The sequence below is a fragment of the Beta vulgaris genome, chromosome 3 (assembly GCF_026745355.1).
Source record: "Beta vulgaris subsp. vulgaris cultivar EL10 chromosome 3, EL10.2, whole genome shotgun sequence".
Lineage (NCBI taxonomy): Eukaryota > Viridiplantae > Streptophyta > Magnoliopsida > Caryophyllales > Amaranthaceae > Beta > Beta vulgaris.
Window position 1 is genome coordinate 49,046,785 of NC_079204.1, and position 17,522 is coordinate 49,064,306.

Here is a 17,522-nt window from a genome sequence, read left to right on the forward strand (position 1 = left end):
TGAAAGAGAAATAAAGGATATGAGGTTAACGAAAAAAGAAAATGTGGAAAATTGAGGAGTCATCAATGTTGACAAGTGACCAAGAAGTGAAAGAAAGCGTGAAAGAGGGAGGGGGAATCGTGCTTATTTGGGGGGTAGACGGAAAAATTGACAAAAATGTGATTACGTTGTAATTTTACAAATATTGGACAAATCAAAGTGGGAAAATTGCGCAAAAATAACTTGTGTGGTAAAAATAAAAAATGGTATAACCTATTGTCAATAAATCCTAAATTTTAGGATAATGAAAATCTAATCCCTGACCTCATATTAGAAGCTGGAAGTTCGATACTTGGGTTAATGACTTTCCTTGGATGTTAATTGAGCTCGCTATGATTTAGTGAAGTAATCCCTTTATGGGTTTCTTTTTAAAGAAAAGGTGAAAGTTCAATTATTTTGAGGGAAAAAGAGAAGTGCATTTTAATCAAGGGACAAAGAGTCTATACGTATATAGCGTTATATCTATAGGACGATGGTTCTCCCAACATTGTTGGACTCCAAACGACACTACTCTAGCAAGATTATGGTCAACAACATTCTCATTTCTTTTAAGATGAACAAATCTAATAGAATTAAAAACATTACACATAGAAAGAACATCACCAGGCCAAGTAAGAGAAAAAGTGCGCAACTTTTGTTAACCTTTGTATAGACCACCTGTGATTCCGACTCAATAAGCACATCCGTTATTTTGTGGGACTTGATAATCTCTTTTTAAGATGTTAACATCAGATAATTCATGTATTAATATTATAAAATTTCTGAGGTTAACAATGAACTTTTTTTCTTGATATCTATAATTAGGACAAGTTGTACAATCATTCTTAGAATATTAATTAAGTCACAACTCTCATTTTGATAATATTCCTTATAACCTATATTAATCGATACAATTTGATTGATACCAAGTTTTATGAGATATTGACTTCTTGATTTTATTGTAGGTAGAAGGTATTAAAGTATTATTCAATTATAATTAGTGGATTGTGGGACCTCAACCTTTTGAAGTAAGAACATCGATGATATTTCTTCATTATTGTGAGGTTTTCCATCAAGAAAGAGAAATAATATTAAACTAGTGAGACCATGCTATTTTAGCAAGTGTACCAATTAATGTAAGAATGACGACAACAGGGAGGGTATCGATTTAAGATGAGACAGATAGAGTATGATTATATTACATCAATCAATATCTATAAATATATTAAAAGACGTTCCTATCAAAGGAACGAGGCCACATGACACTAGGGATGGAAATGGATCGGATTCGGGGCGGGTGGAACATCACCCGCATCCATCCATCCGTCATCCATCGGGTGAAACGGGTGGGTCGGGTACTAAACGAGTGATGATATTTAGTATATTTTTAAAAGAAATTAGTGACATAATATAAAATAATTATATCAAAAACATAAAATATAAGTAATTTACATGTAAAGTTTAATAATTGGGTAATGAGTTGGATGTTAAATGGATGATGGATCGGGTGACGGATGAAAAAATTCTCACCCACCACCCACTTTCCATCCATTTAAATTCGGGTTTTCATCCATTTAAAATACCGGGTTAAGCGGGTGATGGATGATCCATCACCCATTTTCATCCTTACATGACACTCTCCAATACTAGCCTTCATATGCACGCGATGCGTGCGTTAATTTTAAAATTTGTTATTCTATTAGATACTCCATTCGTACTTTATTTATGATTAAACTTAAATGTGAAAAATTCAACAGTTAGATAAATTTAGATATATTAATTTGCTAATGTAAAAAAATCAAAAGGTTGTTAGTGATTGTTAACATTAATTTTTTGTGAATGAATATTGAACAGAAAGAACAAAAATAATGAGTTGGTTTAACTGGATTAAAGAGTATCAAAGGTAGTGAATGTTCAGATTTTTCATGTGCACGTTATGTATGCCATCTTTTTTTATAAGGTATAATAATATTTTGTCCATTTAATTTTTGATTGAATTATTTGATGCATATACCAATTTAAACTTGTTTTAAATGGCAAGTTGGAATGAGATTTTTAAATGATTTGCTTTTGTAATATTTTTCATTCCATTAATTAGATCATTAAGGGTATTTTAGTCACTTCAAAAGAGGACACCACACCTCCTCCCTTGGCTTATATAATAGAGATATATGTGCCATGTGATACTATTCTCAAACTTCTAATACACATCTATATCTATACTAATATATTAAAAGGCGTTCCTAAGAACGTATATGTGCCATGTGGCACCCTCCCTCATCCAATAACATTCTATCCACGACTTTCTCATATAGTAAAAAAGAAGAAGAATTGTTTACGTAAAGATTTGAATCCACAACCTTAAGTATGAAAGTAAGAAATCCAACCATTACTCCATCGTTCCATTATTGATTTTGTAATCAAAATTAATGATGACATATCTATACTAATATATTAAAAGGCGTGTCTAAACCAGAAAACGGTGCCACGTGGCACTCTCCCTAAGGGAGTTTTACTCCATGTAATCCATAACAATAAAAAAAATTAGAAATTGCATAATGTAAGGTTTGATCCCATAACCTCAAGAACATACACTAAAGTCTTAACCAGTATAACAAATAATAATTAGTATTATCATCTTAAATTATAATATTAATAAAAGAAAATTTTCCTTACCGGGGCATCGTCCGGGCCTAATAACTAGTGTAATATATTAAAAGGCGTTCCTAAGAACGTATATGTGCCACGTGGCACCCTCCTTCATCCAATAACATTCTATCTACGACTTTCTCATATAGTAAAAAAGAAGAAGAATTGTTTACATAAAGATTTGAACCCACAACCTTAAGTATGAAAGTAAGAAATCCAACCATTACTCCACCATCCCATTATTGATTTTGTAATCAAAATTAATGATGATATATGAATGGAAAACGTTTGAAATACATATAATGAATAAGATAACTTTTTAAAATGAGTATGAGAATACTTATTTAAGTATTAATAAATTATAGCAAAGTAAAAATCTGGGGCATCGCCCGGGCCTAAACACTAGTGTTTATCTAAAATATGAACAATGTATAGCTACTAGGAATTGAACACATGACCTTTGAATTGAAATATAAGAGTTTAACCACTAATCCAATACAATTTTAATGTTTAATGTTTTAAAGTAAAACATATAAAGTCTTATAATTATATGTAACTATGTACATAAACATACATAAATTTTTTGATCTCTAACACTAAGGTAATAACATTACCTTACTCCTTCAAACAAAAAAGATAACATTCCCATACTCCAATTCCATTGATACTGTTATCTTTATTTAAAACTTTTTAAAATAACTTATCATGTTATAACATCCATTTTTCAATTTTGCACTAGGCATAGAAAATTACGAAAAGCTAATAAAATCAATTATAAAATTTATGGATAATAATATATTTGATAATTGTAGTTGAAGTGGGAATCGTTCGAGCCAAAACACTAATATATATATATATATATATATATATATATATATATATATATATATATATATATATATATATATATATATATATAAACATGTGGGTAAGAATTGGAGCCTGCCACATGTCATCCAATCTCACAAGCTGATGTGGCGCCACTTTGTTTAAGAAGTCTCAACACTCCAACTCTTTACTTGAGATGTCATGATCTTATTTTTACTACCAAACTAAATCTCTTACACGTAACCAAATTCCAATTTTAACTACTAAATCTTAATGCCTAATTAGAAATTTTCAAAGTGATATCTATTCTTTTACGAGGAAATACTATTAAAAAGCATTCACAATAAGTGCACATCACATAATAGTAAAGCATCCTTCCTACTCCAATGACGCTCACTCGATGTGATCAACCTCATAAAATAAAAAATCTAAAAATACTGTCAATAATAGAATGTTTTGAACCTATGACCTCAAGAAAGGATGAAAGAGGCTTAGTTACCAATTAGCTATTTAGCTACAAACCTATTGCTTACTTTCTCATAAATTTCGATTATATATTAGTCTTAACAATAATCAAGAATTTAAATTACACTAATTTGAATGCATAATATGAGTATCTAACCTATTATTGATTTATCTCTATTCTACTTATATTTTTTTTATATCAAATTGACAGCTTGACACTAAGACCATATTCTTTTGGACTAAAGTAATGGAAATTCAGTTTAGTTCAGACAAGTTCATTTCACTTGAGAGAAATTTCTCTCATAATTTTAGTTTATTCAATTCTGCTCACTTTAGTTCAGTTCAATTCAATTTCATTCAGTTCAATTTAGTTATAAAGAATATGACTTAAATTATATATGAATTAATAATGGTTTGGAGGAATTTTCATTTGAATTATTGCTACGGTAAGTAGATTGTGAAAATTGATAGGGAGTATCAATTATCAACGCAAGTACCAAAGAATTTTAGAATCACAAAGGAATTTGTTAGGACAAGCTAACTTATTGCTTTTCGTATGGCCGCCAAGATGGAAAAGTCGATATATAACTTATACTTTATGATTTAGTAGTATGATTTATGAACGTAGAATAGCACCAATAATTGTTCGGTTGGGTGATAAAGTTCCCACCAAACAGTTCTGGTCAGTGATTTCTACAACTTCCACTAATCAATCTTTTAGGTATCATTTTGTTCCATTCTCTCTCTTGCTTGTTAAACTATCGTTATTAAATTAATCTAATCATTATACTTAATGCGCCATGTCCCTTGCTTTGATTGAGGGTTTCTTCTCTTTTTCTATCTCTCTTTGTTTACTTTTCTCCTCCCTCCTATATCAATGTCCATGTTTTTACTAACATTTTGTATGCCAAATTGACACCATATACAAATTGATTACAAAATTTTCTTTCCGCTCTCTAAATATAGGACACACAACAATACTTAGACATACCCTGACCAATCTCTAGTTTTTTTTTTATGAGGAGGCACAATTTAGAGAATTTTAGATTGAAAGCTAGAGTCGTTTGTTCTTTATTATCGTTTTGTTACTACTATTTTTATGTTTAGCTAATATTTATTGTGATACATTGCATCAAGCCCTAAAGGGTTTAATGTTTGATGTTTATGTAAGTATGAAGGCCAATCATACAAAGAAGTCCATGATAAATAGTCAATAAAAGTCAACAACTAGTAGCCCATAGAAGAAATCCCATCATTCAAGAATGGTCAAGAGATAAAAGTCAAACGACATCAAAATATAGGCAAAGACATGGCTGGTAGTTAATTTGAATATGGAGCGTGCAAGAACGTGGGTAAAGGGATGTGACCACTATGGCGCCAGAAGATAGTAGTTGAGATTTGAATCATAAACTTCCCTTCAAAGAAGCAAGGAAGTTACACATAGCTGCGCAGTATAAATACAAGAAGGAAGATCAGGACAAGAAAACAAACACAACACACAATAAACGTGCAATTTACTTTGTTCTGTAGAGTAGCTTTAACCTAGATGAGCCAATCCCTTTCCGGGGTTATAGTTAGTTCTTAGCCTAGAATTAGAGAATGTATTGAGTAACCAGTTTGTTCAACCTCCAGTTTAAGTCGAGATCCATGGAGGTATTCATCTTCATGTTTGTCCTTTAATTGTCTAGCCTGGTTTATCTTCATGTGTGTTATGAAAGAATCTTTTTAGAAGTTTGTGATATATGTGGGAATATTCAGCTTTAATTAATAGATTAATTATTGCATTGATTGACTCATTTAATACCGATCGCATGAATTTATTAGGGGTTGTAGTTTAATTACATTAAGCTATAACAAAGTACGTTAGCAAGATTTTATCTAATTTAAACCGATAACTCCCAGATACCAAGGCTCCTATGACATTCAATATCTAACTACTGGGTGTGCATTGACTTGTTTGCAAAAATCATCCAACTGATTTTACACCAACACGTTTATAGTAGTTTATTATCATAAAGTTCAAATCACATATTTGATCATTAATGTCATAGTTATTTCATTTGAACATGTCGACCAGTCCAAAGAATAAAATTTGCATGAGTGAGCAAAAATGTGATAAAAAGGAGATGTATTGGGTGTGAGGATAAGTACTGTCCTAAATACATAATGGCCATAATCTTGATCCCAATTAGGGATCGGGGTGTTACATCTTAATACATTTGTTTTTTGGTTGTCTCCTCTATGACTTCAAAAGTCCTTTTTCAACTTTTCTTGGTCTAGTTAGTTCATCTCTTTTTTTTTATTGAAGATTTTTGCTCCTAGATAGATAAGGAGATGACAAAAATTAGGTTTTAAATTATGATTGATATTGCAAAAGCTTTTGTAACAATAGGATGGAATAATTGAACAATATAACTTGCCTTAACTTCTCTCTCTAAAATTTTCTCTGCCTTCTCTCCTCAAAAACCTTTCCCCAAAAAAAACCCTAGAAACTCGCTGGAGTCTCGGCGCCGCGCAAGCCGCCGACGTGTTCTCCGGCGAGTTTCCTCTTACTCCTTCGTCTCTTTTTCCGTTTTTCTTCTTGTTAGTGGTTCTCTTAGGTTTTCGTTTTCTTCGCTCCCGGTTACTTTTCGGTGTGGTTTTTTTTTTCCCGGTTTCGGTGTTCGTCGAAAACCCACATCGCGTCGCTTCAGTTTCTGGTGGTGCATTTGTTTGTGGACAGTTCACCTTAGTGTTGTATTTTCCAGCAGCTCCCTCCCCTCCCCCGGTGGTGCGCCGGTACCCCTCCCCTGTGTTCGGTGTTGTTGGGCTTCCCTCCCCCCCTCCCCTGGCGTCGCGTTTGGGCTTTCCTACCCCTTCCCCTCCCTAGGTTAGTGTTAGTTATTTTGGGCTCCTCTCCCCCTACCCCCTAGGTCAGTGGCAGTATTAAGTTTGGGCTTCCCTTTCCCTCTCCCCTAGTTGAGTCCAAAGTGAACAAAATCTCGGCATCCCCTTTCCCCTCTCCGGTTAGTGTCTAGTTTACCAAACATTCTTGTTGTTGGTTATCCGGCTCTCCATATATCCTAGTGCATGATGGAAATACATTATAATTATTTAGTTTGTGGGTGCGTTAGTATGGGTCTTGTGTCTGCTGCACTAAGCTGCTTGATGCTTGTGTTAGCTGCTGGAGGTCGTTTTGTTTTTAAAGTTGGATCGGGTTTTAGCGCTTAGTTAGGGTTTGTGTGGCAAAAAAATTCATGGCTGGGGTCTGTTTTGTCCGATTTTGAACATTGGACGTTTCTTCGAGATCTAACTCTGGTTCGATCTCAATTACGTTCGGTAATGATTTTATCCATCATTTCCTTGAAAAAATCCAAATCTAAAGACGGCTCTCCAATTTGTTAATTGGCACAGCGCGTTCACACAACTGAGCTTCTCATCAATGGATATTAAGCTTAATTTGTTAAAACATAAGGTCCATCCTCACAAAACATCCGAGTCAAACGATATTAAGTATCAAGTTTCAAAATTAGACCACCTTAATTTCATTCTTGATTCTAAACTCATACCACTATGTGAACCAAAACACCTTTAAAAAGTATGTAGTGAAATTTGAAATCATAAATATGCTGAATTGAAAATTTTGTCGAAAATATATACTTCCTCCGTTTTTTTTAGATGTTACACTTTCAAAAATTGTGGTTCTCTAGGCAAAAATTGGAGGAGTAATTAGGAGAGAATTAACATGGGGTTTAAGGGAAGGGAGGAGAGAGAAAAGAGACCCTAACTAGGGTTCCCCACCACCACCCCACCACCCACCTGAAACCCCACCCACCCACCCAACCACCCAAAACCCCACCCACCCACCCGAAAACCCCACCCCACCCGCCGAAATCCCTACCCACCTCTTTTCGTCGGCACGTTTGGTTTTCGTCGGCACCTTCGTCGCTGCTCTCCCTAGTTTTCGTCGGCACCTTCGCCGCTGCTCTCCCTAGTTTTCGTCGGCACCTTCGTCGTTCCCCTTCGTTTTCCCTCGAGTTTCGGCTCGTTTGGTCGTCGCTGCTCCCCCTAGTTTTCCGGTGGTCGTGTTTCGATCTGGGCGCTCGTCCTTGCATGTTTCGTCCCTGCAAGTTTCGTCCTGGCCGGTGGTCGTGTTTCGGTAGGTGGGGGTGGTGGGGAATAATTTCGTGGGTGGGGGTTTAGGGTTTTCAGGTGGGTGGGGTGGGGTTTTGGGTGGGTAGCGATTTCGGGTGGTGGTGGAGTGGTGGTGGGAATTCGTCGGGCTTCTGTGGTGGTGGGTAAGGAGGCTGCGAGGTGGGGGGAAAGGATGTGGCAGCTGAGGTGGTGTGGGAGTGGTGGTGGAAGAGAAGGGAGGGGGTTTAATTAATTTTGAATTAATATATAATAAGGTTAAATTAAGTTAGTTTAATTTTGATTAATCCTTATAAGTAAGGGTAAGTGAGTAATTTTACACCATAAAACTTTCCAATTTAGGAAATAAAAAAAATGTAACATCTATTTAGAAACATGCAATTTAAGGAAAGTGTAACATCTAAAAAAAACGGAAGAAGTAATAAAAAATTCGTATCATTTTTGTTATAAAGTTACACAAAATCTATTACGACCATCAGCAAATATTATCGCCTACTAAACGGGCCACAGGATTAATACTGACAACTCCACAAATGGCCTTTGTTATTAAATACTCATATACTGTTAACGCTTGTCGCTTTTGTATTCATTCTGCTTTCTGCTACTGCTCCCTGCTTTACTTCAACACTTCAACTTCTTCGTCTTCTCTCACCTCCCTTTCTCTAACTCTCTAGTATAATAAACTGCTTCCTCGCTCACTTCACATTTTTCTGTTACTCTAACCTTTGTTGCTCTACACTTTTACCTGCTCAAATCTTTTTCTTATATAACTCTATTTCCTGTGTTTATTTTACTCAAATTTCATTCTTTCAAGAATTAGTTTGAAGGTAAGTCAACTAACATTTATTCTAACTTCATTTTTATGTTCAAAGTTTCTACCTTTTGCTAAAATTTGTGGTGGGTGCACTAAAATTTCTCAGATCCTAATTTTTTTTGGGATATTTCTTGGTTTTTGAAGGATTGATTTCAAAAATGGAGGCAGAAAATGGAGAAGTAAAGTGTAAGATGGAAGATTATGAAGTGATTGAGCAAATTGGAAGAGGTTCATTTGGCACTGCTTATCTTGTCCTCCACAAAACTGAGCAAAAGAAGTGAGTTTCTTTTCTTCTTTCACCCATAAAATTTGCTCTTTGTTAATCCTTTTTTTTTTTTTAGATTTTGTTAATAACTTTGCTTAACTAATTGCTACTTTGATGAGCTTAAATCAACTGGGTCCTCCTAAAAACCTTGAAAATGCTAGAAAATTAGTGTTTATTTTCAGTTATGTGGGATTTTAGGAGAAAGGGTTTAATGATGAATGTTTGATTAGGGTGTTGAAAATTGGTCAATGACCTTGAAAATGCTAAGAAATATGTCTTCAATTATTTTTTTAAATATTTTTATGTTGATTGGTAATGAATATTTTTGTCGGTGCTGAATAAATTGCTACTCATTTTCCTTGTGATTGCTAATTATTTATGCTTTTTTTTTTTAGGTATGTTTTGAAGAAGATACGCTTAGCTAAGCAAACTGAGAAGTTTAAGAGAACAGCACTTCAAGAGGTTAGTCATTCTTAGAGTTTCAATTGTTCATGCCTGATTGAATTTGAAGTATCTAGGGAATGCTAGTAATTGAACTCTTATTTTTATTTTGGTAGAGTGATCTTTTCCTCTAAATTTTACTCTTGTAGATTAATTCTTAGGTGCATCTTTGAGATCTTGGTATTTGTTGCTCACCAAATGTTACATATTAGTTGAACTTGTTTTTGGTCATGATTGTTGGCGTATACGGCGTTGATGTTGCTTTCTCCTTTGTTGAGAGTAGAGTTTGTTATGATTAGTACCTAACATTGTTACTTTTGGCCCGTGCTTTTCTATGTAGATGGAGTTGATTTCCAAGCTAAATAATCCTTACATTGTTGAATATAAAGATTCTTGGGTGGACAAGGTAAACATAGCCATATCTTCAACATTGATTGACTTTACACAATATGGCTTTGGAATACATTTGCTGGTGCAACCGTTTAAACTTGACGGCTCAATTAGCTACTGATTATGTTGAAAACTACCTTATTGGAACTATGGAGTTTATGAGACAACATGGACTTATACAATCTTTTCCTCTGTTCTGCAGGAATGCTGCGTGTGCATTGTTACTAGCTACTGTGAAGGAGGTGATATGTAAGCAGCTATCCCGGGACTTTTCACATTAGAAGTATATTAGATTTTCAAGTTTTATACGACTGGTGTGGGAGTTACATTAGCCACTCATCATCGAAAAATAGTAACTGATCACACCCTTAATTTAGTCCTCTCTGCAAAAGGAGTTCTTTCCTCTTGGGATCATGAAATTACTATAGAAACTGCATTAATTTCATATAATTAAACATTTAGTACTTTGAGTTTGGTGAAACGTTGTGTTATATCTGTGATATTCCTAATCTTTCTGGATGCAATCAACATGTAACTGACTGCGAAATAATATTCTGGACAATCAGGGCTGCGATCATTAGAAAGGCTCGAGGAGCTCATTTCTCAGAGGAGGTAGCAAAAGATAATTGTTTGCCCAAATCTCGTTATATTACTAGTATGAGCATGTAGAAACTTATTTCCTCCTATCTCCAGAAAGTCTGCAAATGGATGACTCAATTATTGCTAGCTGTAGACTACCTGCACTCCAAACGCATTCTTCATAGAGATCTTAAGGTTTGCGAATTTCCTTATACTTGTAATAATGTTGACAGTTCTGTTTTCACGGCTTGAGAGCATCACCGTAGCTGACTAATATCTGTTCTAACATGGTGGTTTTTTGTCAGTGTTCCAACATATTTTTGACAAAGGAAAATGACATTCGGCTTGGTAAGGGGAAATCAGAAGCCTTTTTCCGTCCTCTTGTTTGTTGAAGGATTGGTTCTCACAAATTTTTTTTCTTGTGGAGGATACAGGTGACTTTGGACTTGCAAAACTTCTCAAGTCCAATGATCTCGCTTCCTCGGTATTATCTTTTGAGCCTTTCTTCAACTTCTATTGACACATTTACAATTAGCTGATTCAAAGCTGATGAAATGATTTTATTGACGGCTGCTGTACGTAGGTTGTTGGTACTCCCAATTACATGTGTCCTGAGCTCCTTGCAGATATACCTTATGGCTACAAATCAGATATATGGTCACTTGGTAAGCCATGTAAAGTATTGTTGTGCTACATTAAACTTTGATTTTTGTCCCATGCTGAAGTATTTTGTTCCTTAAGGCTGTTGTATATTTGAGATTGCTGCACATCAGCCAGCATTCAAAGCTAATGTAAGTCCCATGCTGAGCTATATCTGTAGTTTAATATTATTGGATTTCAATAATTTTGAATTTGATGGATTCATTTTTTTGAAATCATTTCTGGTGAAATGGAACAGGATATGACTTCTCTGATCAACAAGATTAATCGATCAATCATGTCCCCTATTCCAATTTTTTATACATCCACATTGTAAGTGCCTCAAAATCTGAATTAAAGCTGGTGCTTTAGACACTACTAAGTTTTGTTTGCTTCAAATTGCATATTATTGACATTTCATGCTTCTTTCATCCAGAAAACAAATTATAAAGACCATGCTAAGAAAAAGCCCGGAGCATAGGCCGACTGTGAGTTTTCTGCATCTTTTACTACATACATTTTTATTCTAGGTTGCATTTTTTGACAACTTCAGTTATATGGTCTGTACTATTGTCACATCACTTGCCAGGCTGCAGAGACTTTAAGACATCCCCATCTGCAGCCATATCTAATTAGGTGCCGGGCCACATCCCCGTCCTATCTTCCAGTGAAGTCTCCAACCTCGAAGGAAAAGGCAGCTAGAAGACTTTCGTCTGGTAAACCAAGTAGAAACATGGATGGACGAGAGAGAGAGCATAGAGCAATTAAGTCAATTGTAAACTTTGAACAGTGTGATAAGAGTAATGATGTTATTGCCACGAATCCACAGATTTGTGACAAATCATCCACGTCCGCTACCTCAGACGATAGCCTTGAAACAAAGAGAGTTGATCATGTGAGCTACTTAAAGGATAGATGCGATGCTAGTGAAAGTTCCAAATGCGAGTCTTCAGGCTTTGAAGCAATTTTGTGCAGCTCAGAAGAGCTAAGTGACTTAAATGCATCCAAGGAAAGCGCTGTAGAAGAATCTACAACTGGTAGTATGCGTAATAGTGACTATCTTCCGAAATGGGTAGATGTTAATATCGAGAAAGTGAACAAACAAGATCTTATGGAGGGAAGTGAAGAAGTCACAACTCATAGCAATGGAGAAATGGCGATTTCATGTGAAGAATATCTTTCTGTTGATAGGTCACCTGATAATGAAACTTCAACATTATCAACTATGCAAAATGAGCATGTTGAACCCAGTTCCCAGAGGGAAATAGAAAATCATGATACTTCTATGGAAGATGAACTAACAGAGAAGTCTATGCCATCTGAAAATGTTAATTTGCTTCCATCAAGATGCGAAGTTGGATCAGAGACTCTCAACACTAGCTGCTCCTCACAGTCGGGTAATGGCAATGATGAAGCAATAAAACCAACACCAGCTGAATTGTCTTTACTGAGGAGGACCTTAACAGCAATGAGCGGTGATCAAACCAAAGGCGGGGCTGAAGTTCCGCGCCATCAAAGAGCTGATGCTTTGGAGTCTCTCCTTGAGTTATGTGCACGACTACTTAGAGAGGATAAGCTTGACGAACTTTCTGGCATTTTGAGACCCTTTGGGGAGGAAACTGTATCATCCCGCGAAACTGCAATATGGTTGACAAAAAGCTTGATTGCAGCACATAAATCCGCCAAAGATAGCTGAGTGTGGTTTGGTAGAGCATTTGATGTGGATTTCTCTTGTCCATTACATTGTGATTTGTGGGAGTTGTGTGTGTGTGTGTTCGTTTCAGGGGGTTGGTTTCATTGAATGAAATTGTAAAAATTCTTAGAACATTATTATTGGTTTGATCTTGTTGATTGAAGACTGTTGTAAAACATGGATTACGATTTAATTGGTAAAGTCCTTGAATGACTAGAAATTGATCTCTGTCAAATCTGCCGAGACAGTTAATTGTGTGTGTTTATTTCATATTTTTAGAAAGTATATAATGATCTCAAAAGAATGTAAAGGGAAAGAGAATAACCTCTATAAGATCTGCAAAACCAATGAAAATACAAAGTTGAATAACATTGGAATTTGGAAATGCTCCACATAATAACACCGCCCACCTTTAGTTGTTGGATAGGCTACCACTCAATATCTTACATATTTGTACTTATTTCCTTAACCTGATGCAGTAGAAAACCTTGTCCGCATAGCAATACACGGCTGTATCTCTATTATATAAGGGAAGGAGGGAGCAATGGTGTCCTCTTTTGAAACGCCTATTTTGGCCTCCTTCCCTTTCTAAATTACAAAAGGAATGTCAAAATCAAAATCGACACTCAAAAAAAACTACTGAAAATTAATTTACAACACTCACTCACAAATCACTTAAAAGAAGAAACTTTACAAATCACTCATACAATTGAGAAAATCACGTCATAAAAATCATGCAAATTAAATCACTCAAATAATCAGGAAACTTTATTAAAACTAACTAAAATTAACATAAAAACTAAAACTACTAACCTAGAACGTCAATACATACAAAAACATTTACAAAAATTTACTTACAAATCACTATTCTCAAGAATCATTCACAATTGATGGTGGGCCATGATGAAAAAATAGAGATGTATTTGTAGTGAAATCAGTTAGAAGTTAAACAAGAAAAAAATTATTTACTTTTTTTTTATAGTGTTTCCTATATATAATAAAACTTTTACATATATTTGGACCTATCCTTTTCTATTATATACTAACGATTAATTTATCAAGGTAAAAAGGTTTATGTAAAATATCATTTAAGAATTAAAGTACAACATATCTCTATTATATAAGGGAAGGGGGGAGCTATGGTGTCCCTGAATGAAGAGACTATGTTAGCCCCCTTCCCATTCTAAAATACAAATTTACTTACAAATCAAAGGGGGCATCAAACAAAAATACCAAAAATATAATTATGACAATCACTCACAAACTACAACCTATGAAAAAATTGACTTGAAATCAAAGTGTCCACTTTCTTTACAATTTATGAATTATTGTACTTAATTCAAAAATCAACTAAAAAATTACAATATTAGAAATCATAAATAAATTCAATAAAATTTCTATTTTGTTCATAGAATTTAACTTTCAAAAGTAAAAATAATAAAAAAATAATTATATTTCGTATGTCTAATGTTCAAATTTCGACAGACTTAAGTGACATAAACTAAACCAATCAAATTTTGCAACTAAAAACAATTATACTTCGTATGTCTAATGTTCAAATTTCGACTCTTATGCCGAAGAAAATCGAGTTTCTATTTCGGAAAAAATTCAAGCACGCATCGCGCGCAAAAAATTCTAGTAGTTTCTTAAACTAACAATATCTCTATCATTTAATCCAACTCTTGATGAGCTTAAATGCCTTTTAACTTTTTTTTATTGTTTTAAATTTCAATGTTAAAATAATAACATGACAACTGTACATGTTTTGATAACTTGAACTAGTTATTAGGCCCGGGCGATGCCCAGGGTAAGAAATTTTTTATTTATTAATATTGTACTTTGATATAATAGCACTAAATACTACTTGGTCTAGTGGTTAAAACTTTAGTACATGAACTTGAGTTCACGAGATCAAAACCTATACTATGCAATTTCTAATTTTTTTTATTGTACATGGATTACATGATCTAAAACTCCCTAGGAAGAGCGCCACGTGGCACCGTTCCTGATTTACGCACGCCTTTTAATATATTAGTACTAGCATTTTTTGCACGCGATGCGTGCTTAAAAATTCTTTTCAAGACAGAAACTTGATTTTTTTCGACTTATGTAAAAGTCAAAATTTGAACATTAGACATACAAAGTATAATTATTTTTAGTTACAAAATTTAATTAGTTTAGTCTCTGTCACTTAAGTCTCTCACCAGTCTCTTTTCTTTTTTTACTTTTCAAGGTCAAAATTCTATGAACAAAATAGAAATTTTATTGAATTTATCTATGATTTCTAATATTATAATTTAGTTGATTTTTAAATTAAGTAACTACTTCATATATTGTGAAGAAAGTGGACACTTGGATTTCAAGTCAAATTTTTGTGAGTATGTATTGACGTGGTAGTGTATTGGTTGTAGTTTGTAAGTTAATTTTTTGGTTTTTGTAAAGTTTCATCATTTGAGTGATTTGTATAATGTAAATTATGCAATTCTATGATTTAAGTTGACTTGTGAGTGATGTTATTATTTTATTCCAGTATTTTTATTTGAATCTCCCTTTAGTTTGTAAGTGGATTTGTAATTTACAAAGGAAAAGGGGTAAAATAGTCTCTTCATTCGGGGACACCATAGCCCCCCCTTTCCTTATATAATAGAGATATGTTGTACTTTAATTCTTGAATGATATTTTACATAAACCTTTTTACCTTGATAATTAATCGCTATTATATAATAGAAGAGATAGGTCCAAATATATGTAAAAGTTTCATTATATATAGGAAACACTATGAAAAAGTAAATAATTTTTTTCCTTGTCTAACTGTTAAATTATGATTTCACTACAAATACACCTCAGGTTTTTTTCCTTGTCTAACTTCTAAATTATGTTTGCACACATTGATATTTAAAAATTTTCATCGTTTCAATTTTTGTCCTTTTCTAAATTTTAACACTTTGAGCTTCAATTATATTTGAAATGAAATTTGGTTTTTTTCATACACAATTTGATATTGGATTTTTTTCTGTAGAAAAAAAAATCGTTACTTTTCGCAAATTAATTTAGTTTTTTTTTCTGAAAATGGATTTTTGCAAAAATTGTTCGCAAAAAGTTTGATATTATTTTGTTTTTCAAAATTTATTTCTTAACATGGACTTGATATTGTTTTGTTTTTCAAAATTTATTTCTGAACATGGACTTTTTGCAAAAGTTATGGGAATTTTTTTTAATATTGGCATTTTTTTTAGAAAAAACTAAATTTATTTTATATGAAAATGAATTAAATTTAAGTCTGATTGTATAAAAGCCCTTTTAAACTTATTGTTGTCATCTCCATTTTTTTAATTACATAACAGTCAACTAATTTGCTATTGTTTTTTTTCAATTTATGTGAAATAATTTTGAAGGTTAAAAGAATTATGTACCTTTTTCGAAGTTCGCAAATTGTCGATGGATGAATGTGTGATATCGCCGTCAAAATCTTATGCTTTTCTCAAATTTGTGTTTATAGGTAACTTTTGTGAGTATGTCATTGTGAATGGTTTTTGAGAACAGTGATTTGTAAGTAAATTTTTATAGTAAATGTTTTTGTATGTATTGACATTCTAGGTTATTAGTTTTTCTTTGTATTTTAATTTTAAGTTTTAATAATGTTTCCTGATTATTTGAGTGATTTGCATGATTTTTATGACATGATTTTCTTAATTATGAGTGATTTGTAAAAGTGATTTGTGAGTGATTTGTGAGTGATTTGTGAGTGATTTGTGAGTGAGTGTTAAATTAATTTTCGATAGTTTTTTTGAGTCCCGATTTTAATTTTGAGATTCCTTTTGTAATTTAGAAAGGGAAGAAGGGCAAAATAGTCAGTTCAAAATAGGATACCATAGCTCCCCCTTCCCTTATATAATAGAGATAGATAGATTACACATTGCATATATTTGAATCTTAGTCTTTTACTACAAGCTATCTCATAAAATCACAATGACATAATTACATATCTCAAAATATTAATACCTTCCCCCATTTGGAGCTTCTTGATCTTGATGCCAACATACAATGAAGGAACTCAAAATGCGTTCTACCCAAAGTCTGGTGAAAATGTCTGCTAATTAGGTCGATGTAGGAACATAAGACGGGGAAGTACGACATAGCATCCCATACAAAGTCGCACTCATTCTTGTAATGTTTTGTTTGCTCGTCAAACACTACATTCTATATAATATAGAACGGAAACTGACTATCACAATACGAGAAAGTGTCCTTGCATAACAGTTATGGGCAAACAGTTGCCCATAACCGGGGGATATTCGCTATTAGAGGGAGAAGTAAGGGTAAAAAAGTAAAAGGTGAGAAAACAGAAACTAATTAAAGAGAGAGGAGAGATATAAGAAGAGAGATACTGTTTGGAAGAAGATAAAATAGAGAAAGTTGTCAGCGCCAAAACAGAGGGAAAAAGAGGTGAAATATATCCGTTTGGAAGATGGAAGAAGATGAAGCTGGAGCTGGAGTAAGTGTTGAAGGAAAGATGATCTCCATTGAGGAAGAGATATTGTGGTTTAAATTTTTGTAATTATGTGTTAATTAGTTTGTTTTACATGACTAAGAATGATGAATGATGAATT

At 33.6% G+C, this 17,522-nt stretch overlaps 1 protein-coding gene across 1 annotated transcript; it reads left to right on the forward strand.

Annotated features, from left to right (window-relative positions):
• Window positions 1-8,664: 8,664 nt before the first annotated feature.
• Window positions 8,665-13,164, forward strand: LOC104889260 (serine/threonine-protein kinase Nek6). Its single transcript, XM_010674448.4, has 14 exons — window positions 8,665-8,918; window positions 9,050-9,182; window positions 9,566-9,632; window positions 9,952-10,017; window positions 10,204-10,250; window positions 10,568-10,613; window positions 10,695-10,775; window positions 10,886-10,928; window positions 11,015-11,064; window positions 11,164-11,245; window positions 11,322-11,371; window positions 11,479-11,552; window positions 11,656-11,707; window positions 11,809-13,164. Exons 2-14 carry the CDS (start codon window positions 9,064-9,066, stop codon window positions 12,913-12,915), a joined length of 1,884 nt encoding a protein of 627 aa, XP_010672750.1. The 5' UTR covers window positions 8,665-8,918; window positions 9,050-9,063; the 3' UTR covers window positions 12,916-13,164.
• Window positions 13,165-17,522: the final 4,358 nt, after the last annotated feature.